The sequence below is a fragment of the Anomaloglossus baeobatrachus genome, chromosome 1, assembly GCF_048569485.1.
Source record: "Anomaloglossus baeobatrachus isolate aAnoBae1 chromosome 1, aAnoBae1.hap1, whole genome shotgun sequence".
Lineage (NCBI taxonomy): Eukaryota > Metazoa > Chordata > Amphibia > Anura > Aromobatidae > Anomaloglossus > Anomaloglossus baeobatrachus.
Genome location: NC_134353.1, coordinates 148,168,211 through 148,179,186, shown reverse-complemented (window position 1 = coordinate 148,179,186; position 10,976 = coordinate 148,168,211). Strand labels below are relative to the sequence as shown.

The window sequence follows — 10,976 nt, the reverse complement described above, 5'->3', positions numbered from 1 at the left end:
ATGGACCACACATTGATGTGATCTGTGTGACATGTACCAGAGAAAACACGTGTCTTTGAAATAAAACTATTTTCTACACTCACCTGTGTCCGGCGCTGCTTTCACTTGCTTCTGGGCCCGCTCATTATGCTCATGCATTTTCACTGCACTGTGGACCTGAAAGCAGTAGCGTCAGCGACAGCAGCGTCTGAGACAGGTGAATAAAAAGTTCCTGATCTCCATGTGCTTTCACAAATAGCACACGGGGAACAAGTGCCGAAACCATGGTATACTGATGGCTATACGCACCTTCAAAACAGACCGTGAAAAACATGCGTTTTTATCACAAACGTGTGAAGGGGGCCTTAGTCCTCTTCTTTCTGGTGGAAGTAGCAAATATTCAAATGAAATGAAAAAAAAATATATATAAAATAAAATACGCAATTATATATTATATCATATCCTAGTAATGGATAACTGACACCATCACACTAATTTGAGGCGCCAAGACGTTTTGGGAATTTGAGGCATAAATAGTGAAATTAGTTTCCAAAACTTCTCCACCATCTCAGAAAAAAGGGGAGAGGGGGAGAGAAACGAAAAAAAAAAAAAAAAAAGTGTGTGTGTGGGTGGGTGGGGGGGTGGAGGGCGATGGACTAAAAATGGCCGGTCAGCACGATTTCGCTAGATTTCTGGCCGGGGGCACCAGCCTCTTTTCTATAGGCTAGAACTTCCATGCACAATAAGGCCTCGGGGTCAATGCGCTTCGTAAGGTTGCGACGTCATGACGTGTGGAACAACCTTACAACACACAGTGACCAGGCTGTATGCCCTGGCTTATAGTGAAGAGGATATGTGGCACACAATGGTGGAAGGAAGAACTATGGATGGGGATGGGTGGCAGCGAGCAGCAGAGCTAACAGAGAAGTGTGTTTATTTTTTACATCTTACATTTTTACACTCTGGGGGGTCTGGAGACATATGCCATAGCACAATAAGAAACAATGAACTCTTTTGGGAAAATCCGGCAAAGTCTGCGAATTCGAATACCAAATGAGGTGGACTGTAAAAAGGAGGCTTGTTAGCTGTTATTGCAGTCATGTTCTGACACCTAGTGGTTGGGAACTAAAATGACAAGTTATATGCAGGAAGGTGATGAATATATTAACACACAAGTCCATAATTTTTATTTTAAATAATTTATTGTCAGTAAGAAAGACTGGCTAATGGTAGTTTTCAGTAAAAACCTTTACAAGACCATTGCATCACAAATATACAGACACCATAAAAACCGTGTCATGGTGATTTTGGTTCTAAACAGGAATGCAGTGGGTCCCCATTACACTTTCCAAGAAGGGAAAAAAATCTAAAATACTCTCAGATAAAGATATTTCTTGCTGTTGCTTTGCAGCATCAGGCTTCCTCTCAATTATATACAGTTGTTACTGCAGATGAACCTGGAAATTCAGAAGTCAAAACCTCAGTGGAATAAGAGATCCAGTAAAGCCCTGGGTATTGGAACAATATGCTAACCTAGTAGAAAGGGCAAACGTTGAAATAGTTCATGGTTAAAAAGTAAAGAAATCCACAAAATATCTACAAAATCTAATTTATGTTCTTGAAATCAAAACTGTACATTACATTTACATTTGGAAAAGAAGTTAAAATTATGCTTCACACGTTATAAATACAGATGTCATGCTACCGTGATGCAGTGGTATGGTTTCTTAAAAAGGACAAAAAAAAAAACCATAATGAAAAATTCTAAAACAAAAATGGAGTGGAAATAGCCTACCCTTATGGTCTATTTGTCTTCATGGTTCTAAATCCAGGAATGAAATACATTGTACACACTATTACTTGGCATGACGCACTGCGGCTATACCAGATAGAAGTCCCCCCCAACCCCAAAAAAGCAAAAAAAAAAAAAAAATTAACACTACATTAAACAAGGGAAAAATAAAATAAAAACAAAGCAATAATACATAATGAATAGATAATCACTTTACTATGAAATGTTGAAGCTAACAGATGTCCAGGCACTTTTTATGGTATTAAACTTCTGTGTGATGGTGGGAATCTAGTGGAGGAATCGTCACATCTTGAAAGTGTCCATCATCTCCACTCTCATAGTCACTTATCATGGCCTCAGATTCCATTTCACAGCATGCAGACACATCAGTGCATGAAGCTGCAGAGGTGTATCCTGACATGGACATGTTGTCCGCCATTGGGACTTGAAAGTCTCTACCATACCCTAACATGTAGGAAGCAGCATAAGGCTCTCTATAACTATTGCCATCTCCACTAGTGGTGCTTTGAGGTTCTGACTTGCTCACTGGATATTGGTGATGTGGAAGGTACTTATTCAGGTTGAATCTCTGGCTACTTTTTGTTGATGACCCCAAGCTGCCTATAGTAACCATCTCACTTGGTGGCTGCATGGAATCGAACTGTTCAGCATACTCAGGCGGCAGAGGTGTAAGTTCATCTGGCGAAGGAAAGTCTTCCGGTGGAGGCGGGAAGTCGCTCTCGATGTCATAGCCACCAGGGTAATAATCTGTGTCAATGGCATTTGGGTCCATGTATTGAGGAACAGGTTCTTCAACAACTTCATAATGAGGGTATTCCTGAATATCCGGTAGATGGTCACTAGGCATCCAGTCTGAGGTATCCCAGTGGTAACCTGTTCAGACACACACAAAAGGAACAGGAATAAATAACAAATAAATGCAGTTGTAGGTACAAACAAACATTCTTTAGTGCATTGTCATGCAAAGCTTTACTTTGACCAAAAAATGCTAACATGACCATGTACACTTGTTTATGATACATTACTCATGGAAGGGCTTTTCCTTTTAAAATCCATCCATAAATATATTAGTTGAGTTTACTTTTTTCTGAGCTAGATCTGATAATTGGACAGAATTCACATTACAGAGAGGTTGTCACCCATCTTTCATAGACCATTGAAAGCAATGGGCCTTTGATTGAAGACCTAGCCCTGCATAATTAAGCTGAATGGTGTTCAGGAATTTGGAAAATTTCAGTAAAGCTGGTGTCACAATTGCGAGTGCCTCGCGTTTATCTCGCATAAGTCTCACGTTGCATCACCCGACATGGACTCTCACTCTCCTCACAGGAGCGGGTCGGGGTTAGTTGCAACCGACCCACTCCTGTGAGGAGAGTGTGAGTCTGTGCCAGGTGATGCAACGCGAGACTCGCACAAGATACACGTGAGGCACTCGCAAGTGTGACACCGGCCTTATCCTGAGATCAGCATGACGTAGAGGCAGCCAGATTCTCTGAATGCTGAGCTCTGTATAACTCCACCCACACCACTGATTAGCAATTTTCTGAAAGAGTAGAAAGCTGCCAATCACTTGTGGGGGTGGGGTTATACAGAGATCATGGATATTGAGGACTACATGGCAGCAGGTTAACTCGTCTAGTCTACTGATTATAATTTGCTGATAAATCTGTGAAACATACAAGAAGCAGTAAGTGACACATCGCTGAAATTAGGATCACTGCCTCTACTTTATGCTGCTCTCAGATTAGGTGGCAAAAAAACTGATGACAAATTTCCTTTAAGGGTGATATAATTATGGGCATAGAAGTTGTCAACTGAACTTCTCAGAAAGAAAATCAGCTAAGAGACTGCTAAGAAAGATCTTAGCCCTTTCTTGCCAGAACACAGTTTGAAGACTTGAGAATACAGATTTCCATTAAAATAAATGTTCTGAAATTAGAAAAAGTGGTCTGTCTACTCCACTTGATGAACTATTGTACAACATAACTGAATGAATGGTGGTTACTTATGCACAATACTGCTCCAGTCATTGTCTGTGGGGCTAATAGAGGCAACCAAATACAACATTCGGCTATGACCAGACGGCCACAGATTCTCTCATATATGAAAGAATCGGGCTGATTATGCTAATGATACTCTAATCAGCGTCTCAGCTTGGTCTGATCTAATCCTCTGAGATGAAAGAATCAGAGCACACTGCGAGAAGAAAACAAAACTTTTCCATTTTCTATCTGAGTCCACGGAAATCCAACTGCACTTAGATGTCATTTGAGTGGAGTCCAATGAATTCCATGCACCCATAGGCTTGAATGAGTGAGCGCCATCTGATTTGTGCTGCCATTAGTGGTATGCTGTGCTATTTTTATCATGCCTAAACGGCATGAGAAAAAAAAAAAACAAAAAAAAACCCAAAAACACACTGATCAACACTATCCCATAGTATAACATTGGTCCAACGGCCATCTCATAAAACATTGGATAGCACCCATCTGACTTACGCGATGAACTGAGTGAAGCCGAAGCCATTTTTGGTTGCCATACCTTGATTAGAGCAGTAGTGAACATGTGTATCCACTGATTCATGTAGACGAGGCACAGGACACTCATTCTTGAGTTTGGAAAGCCCCTATCTGGCACGGTTTGTTAGAATTTAACAGGTCCTTCTATATGGACATTTTAAACCGTGTCTTTATTGCAATGGCGTAGACATTAAAATACATTTCTGAAAAAGCAGGCCAAAGTTTTCAGGTTGCACAATATCCAATTGACAAGGTTCAATCTTGGGGTAAGATTGGTTGCTATAGGCAACAAAGACCGTTTCTGTTGTGGACAGCTTTTATAATTCATAGAATGGAATCATAGAATGGTAGAGTTGGAAGGGTTCTCAAGGGCCATCCAGTCCAACCCCTGCGAGTGCAGGTTTGATTGAGACCCAGTAAGTTGTCTTTATCCTCTGGTAAGGTTGAGGGAAAAGACAAACGCAACCAGACACACCATCACTTTTCTACTCACAGAACAACTTATCACTTGCCTTCTTGAGCTATAGGCCTTGGTAACCTAAGATAAACTGGTTGCTACGGACTTATAAAGTGGAGTACTCCTAGTAACCAGTCTAGTTCTATTGACTCAATGGTGAACAGATACTGTGCTTACAAAAGCCAATAATAGACACATCTTGTCATCGTCTTCATTTACGTTAAGACTTTTTTCATCCCGTTAGTCACCGAGTTGTGTGACTTCTGTCTGTCAATGGCTAACAGCATATCACACATAACACATAACAACACAGCAACAGACTGTGCAGAACACAACGCCGTGTATACAAATGCTGCAAGTGGAGGTTAAATATAAAGCGAAAACATATTACAAAAAAAAAAGCTGAATGATTAGTTTCAAGTACACAGCAACATGCAGAAGTCACCTCTTGAATTCCTGACATCAGGAACTGCAAAAAACTCTTTGAAGGCAAAATTGAAAAGAACAGGAAAAAAAACAGCACATTAGATGAATGTATTTTATATACACCAAAACCATTCACAAAAAACATCTCAGTTTAGCCGACAGATTCCATTCTTTGCATTGCTCATGATAGGAGCTCATTAGAAGCACATACAAGGATGTTTATAGACAATGGGGGACAATAGCAAGTATGCAAATGGCCACTGGCACAGAAGAGCCTAGTTGTAAGACTTTTGACCAGTTCTGTCCTCTTTTCATTGCTAACACTGCAGTGCTGGTGGTAAAGGAACAGGGGTTCATAGTGCCATAAGGAGGAATGGAGATAACCCGAGCAGAATAACCTCTCCACAGGCGTCATAGTAGAGAGAAAAAAAAAAAAGGCATCTACAATATTGTGTGCAGTTCCTTGACTCCACATATGAACCCTTAATTAAATGAAAATCTTAAAAAGGAAAAAAATAATCCTGTGACATTTAAGCCAAAATTAGGCCTTGCCGGGAAACTAAACGGTATCTATACAACCAGGGTTGCCAACTGTCTACATATACCAGGACAGTCCATAAAAATAGGGCACTTTTTTTTGCCCTATCCATAAAAATTTTAAGGCGCTCATGATTTTTTTGAAGCTGAAGAAAATTCTACAGATTATTTATCCTGTAATTATCATCAGTTCACAATGAATGTCTTCTGATCAAAATTATGGGCTATAGACATGTATCCTAAGTAGAGTTGAGCGAGTACATATTTGTACTCTGAGTATTTGTTCTCGCTATACTCCTAACGAGTACTGTCTAATACTCTCGTATTCATTCCGAATAGCGTGTGCAATGCAAGTCAATGGGGAATACTCTCAAAGTAACAAGTAACCCGAATGCTGCACTATTTGCTACTCGCAGGAATATTATTAGAGTTACTCGTTACTTTGCGATTTTTTTCCCAAAGACTTGCATTACACACTATTCGGAACGAATACGTCAGTATTAGACAGTATTCGTTATGAGTATAGCAAGTACGAATAGTTAGGTACTCGGCTCAACTCTAATCTTACGATTTTCCATTGTGTGCATAAAAAGTATTTTCTGTCCATTTTTTTTTTTATAAGCGCTTGAAAAAGAAATAAAGTTGGCAACCTTTCTATACACATAAAAAGCAAATTTAACTAAACCTACCAATTTTAGGTAAATGAAAGTATGCTGACTTCCCTGCCATATTATTTTGGGACTAAAAGGATTGGCCATGTTGAATTTTGGCATGCTTGATCCTTTGTCCTCAGGAAGATCATCAGCCACCAGACTTGTCCAGAAAAGACTTAAGGGTGCTTCACATGCTGCGACATTGCTAGCGATTGCTAGCGATGTCACGAGCGATAGCATCCGCCCACGTCATTCGTGCAATATGTGGTGATCGCTGCCGTAGCGAACAATATCGCTACGGCAGTGTCATACGCACACACCTGTTCAGCGACGTCTCTGTTGCTGCCGAACAATCCCTCCTTCAAGGGGGAGGTGCGTTCGGCATCACAGCGGCGTCACAAAACAGCCGCCTAATAGAAGAGGAGGGGAGGAGAAAAGAGGCCAGAACATGCCGCCCACCTCCTTCCTTCCTCCTTTCCGGTGGACGCAGGTAGACTGATGTTCGTCGTTTCTGCGGTGTCACACACAGCGATGTGTGGTGCCGCAGGAATGACGAACAACCAGCGGCATGCACCACCAACGATATTATGAAAAGGAGCGACGTGTCAACAATTTTGACGTTTTTGCGATCGTTAATCGTTGCTCCTTTTAGTCACACACAAAGATATCGCTAACGGTGCCGGATGTGCGTCACGAACACCGTGATCCCGATGATATATGGTTAGCGATATCGTTGTGTGTAAAGTACCCTTTTCTCTCTTCTCCCCATTGAGAAGGCATGCTTACTTGGACACACAAAGAGGGCAAGTGCATGAAGGAGTTAGGTTATCAGCTAGTGATGATATATGGGCATCATTAAGGTATGTTTATGAAAGCATACGAGCCTCCATTGCATACCAACATGACTTGTGTACTGGTTTTTCGCCATTTTACACTTAGTGGTACTTTGCACACTACGACATCGCAGCTGCGATGTCGGTGGGGTCAAATTGAAAGTGACGCACATCCGGCGTCGAGGTCGACATCGGAGTGTGTAAATCGTTTTTGATACGATTAACGAGCGCAAAAGCGTCTAAATGGTATCATCGGTGTAGGGTCGGTCATTTCCATAATGTCGCGGCAGTGACAGGTACGATGTTGTTCCTCGTTCCTGCGGCAGCACACATCGCTGTGTGAGAAGCCGCAGGAGCAAGGAACATCTCCTTACCTACGTCCCGCGGCTCACGCCGGCTATGCGGAAGGACGGAGGTGGGCTGGATGTATACATCCCGCTCATCCCTGCCCCTCTGCTTCTACTGGCCGCCTGCCGTGTGACGTCGCGGTGACGCTGCACGACCCGCCCCCTTAGGAAGGAGGAGGTTCGCCGGCCAGAGCGACGTCGCAGGGCAGGTAAGTGTGTGTGAAGCTGCCGTAGCGATAATGTTCGCTACGGCAGCTATCACAAGATATCGCAGCTGCGACGGGGGCGGGGACTATCACACTCGGCATCGCTACCATCAGCTTGCGATGTCGTAGTGTGCAAAGTACCCCTTAAACTATGTTGCAGATTGGAAAAGAACCTTAGATGGGACTACTCTAAAACTGACAAGGGACAATATGTTAAAAAGGAAGTGCATGATGCTAAACCCATGAAAAGATGTTCTCTACGAACTACAAGGGAGTGGGAGTTGTGGCCAAAAGACCTTTAACAAGTTTTTAAAAGGTCCTAATAACTGTAAAACTGACTGACTCGCCTGCATCATAGCCTTACTGACATACTACATGGCTGCAGACGATTAAAAGACATATACACAAACACAGGAACATCAATACAATCTATGCAGGGAATGTTTTCCATCATGACTGCCTCTTTCACTGAATCCAATATTAAGCAAACCAGGAAAAAGCCAAGAAATGTCCAGATGTGTCCCTTCAAGATGTTCCCCCTTAGGTCATACAGTACAGTGGATTTTATTCCAGTGGAAATGGCAGCCCCAATGTGTTCCTTGACAGGATAACGATTTCTATAAATTTATTTATTTTACAGTTTCCGAGCAAATTAGCCGAGCATCTGTTACTAGATCCTCGGAGTATAGTTTTCAGGGATTTAGTGCCACAACTTTAAATCTTACTGGAAATTAAAAGTGTTATTCGGTAAATAAACAAACATAAGATATATTGCCAACTTCTCCATTATAAAACACCTTTTGTGTGCCTACAAATGGCAGAATCCGTGAAAAGGCAGTCATGTAGAAACTTCACAAATACAGAATCAATCTTATAAGAGAACTAGGACTAGGCAGGGCCCATATTATAAAACATAGAATGTAAAGGTAACATATACAGTACTGAGCAATTCTATGTTATCACACTGAAGAACAGGCATCCATATAAAGACATGCAAGGTTGTCATATACAATGACTGAGATAGCCAGAATGGAAAGCACAGCAATGATATCACATACACAGACGGTATATACCTTCATTTTCCACCGTGTCAACAACAGCATTGACAAGGTGTATTACTGTCACAATGGAAGCTTGTAAAAGGTAAGAAGAAAAAGACACATTAAAACAAGCCTTTGTGGGTAACAATACAAGTATTCATTCCATTATGTCACCATTTCACAAAAAATCAATGTGTAAAGTACAGAACCCCTGCGGTGATGAGGTTCTGTTTCACGGGTGTATATTTTACACGGTCAATGCAGAATGTGCCCCAAACTAGGAAACATTATCTCACGTGATGCGGCTCATATAACACAGTACGTGATTCTATATGGAACAATGAACGTCAGTGTCTACACATACCAAACCATTCAAATATGCCAAGTAAGGGTAAAACGCAGTTCACACAAACCTTTCTGAATGGTTTTATTATCAGCATCACTGTAAGGCCCCATGCACATGTTGAGTATTTGGTCAGTATTTTACCTCCATATTTGTAACCAAAACCAGGAGTGGGTGATAAACACAGAAGTGATTCCCATGCTATGGTTACATTTTTTCTCTGATTGTTCCACTCCTGGTTTTGTCAATAACTACTGAGGTAAACTACTGACTGAATGCGGAACGTGTGAATGGTTCCTAATAGAAAAGTTTTAATCCAGTGTGAAATGCTGCACAAGTGCCTGAAGGTGGTCCCTAGCGCAGAAGGGTCCTTGACTCTCCACATTCCCTTCCTTCTGTTCTTCAGTGACTGATGGCTTCTGTGTTGGTGACCACCCTTGGAGCATCTGCAGGAGAGGACTAAGCTTTGTTTTTCAATGTGATACGGATAGTAAGGTACCGACCACAGTACACATATATTTAAGGTTTCCCTTGGCATACCACTTACATTCTGTTCAGCTTTTACTATATACAGGTATCCATGATATTGTACTACGTCAAGCATTAGATGGTGTAACTGTTATCATTTTCTCATACAGAAGCCAATGGTGAGGCCGAACTCCCATCTTAGTCAATGTCCAGGCTTCATTATGAGCTGTTGGAGTTTGCCATGAAAAGTCTCTTATTAAAAATGTGGCATCTTTCACCTACCAAGTTTCACCAAACATATTCAGACAAGCTTTATATGCCAATCAATTGGTATGAATGATCACAGAGTCAGGATGGTGACGGCTACAACCATGTACCTACAGGCTTAAAGAAGACCTGTCATCATGTTAAAAGTGGCCAGATTATGCACTCATTTTAGTCTCACCACTCCCCAAGTATTTGTTTTTTTAAAGGAATCGGTCACCAGATTTGGCGACTATAAGCTGCCACCACCCCTGAGCTCTTCTCTACAACATTGTAGAATACTGTATAGAAGAGCCCAGGCCGATCTGTATAATGTAAAAAACACCTTTATAGTACTCACCTAGGGGTGGTCCGATTCGATGGGTGTCGCTGCTCTCGGTCCAGCGCCTCCTCTCTGCTGTGATGGCCGATCTCTTTCTTCGCAGGACCGTGTGCATGATGTGTTCTACGTCATCCACCCAGGCCGGCATTGCAGTCCTGTGCAGGCACACTTTGATCTGCCATCAGTAGGGTAGTGCGCAGGCGTGAGGTAAGGTCAAAGACCGCACACTCTTACGCACTACAATAATTTGATCTGCACTCAGCAGGGCAGATCAAATTGCACCTGCGCAGGACCGCAATGCCAGCCTAGGTGGATGACATAGGACATGTCATGCATACGGGCCTGTGAAGAAGGAGGATAGCCATCACAGCCGAGAGGAAGCGCTGGACCGGAGAGCAGTGACACGCATTGGACCGGACTGCCCCCTAGGTGAGTATTATAAAGATGTTGTTTTACATTTTACAGATCGACCTGGGCTCTTATATACAGTATTCTAGATTGTTGTATATAAGAGCTCAGTGGTGGTGGCCACAGCTTATAGTCACCAAATCTGAAATCTGACAGGTTCCCTTTAATCTGCCAAATAGTTTCAGTGATATGGCCTTTTTATTTGGTGATACTTTATATGGTCTTTACAAGGGGGTGTGACTTACAGGATCCTCTAGGGTGTGTCCTTAACATACTCTGAGCACCACCCCCCTTGAGAAAAGACATAAAAATTGGTACTAAAAAAAAGGCTACATCTCTGGGACTGTGTGGCAGACTTAAA

At 42.1% G+C, this 10,976-nt stretch overlaps 1 protein-coding gene across 9 annotated transcripts in view; it reads right to left on the bottom strand.

Annotated features, from left to right (window-relative positions):
* Nucleotides 1–1,168: 1,168 nt before the first annotated feature.
* The window catches only part of FAT1 (FAT atypical cadherin 1), a 323,107-nt gene continuing 313,299 nt past the window's right edge, over nt 1,169–10,976 (bottom strand). For 5 of the 9 annotated variants that reach the window (XM_075347113.1, XM_075347115.1, XM_075347117.1 and 2 more), the window contains 3 exons: nt 8,844–8,903; nt 5,214–5,249; nt 1,169–2,665 (listed from right to left, as the gene is read on the bottom strand). In XM_075347113.1, coding sequence (XP_075203228.1) covers nt 2,034–2,665; nt 5,214–5,249; nt 8,844–8,903 — 728 coding nt within the window. In that variant the 3' untranslated portion in view covers nt 1,169–2,033. Of the gene's footprint in view, nt 2,666–5,213; nt 5,250–8,843; nt 8,904–10,976 lie in introns of those variants that run through there. The other 4 variants (XM_075347119.1, XM_075347120.1, XM_075347116.1 and 1 more) reach the window with 3 other exon arrangements.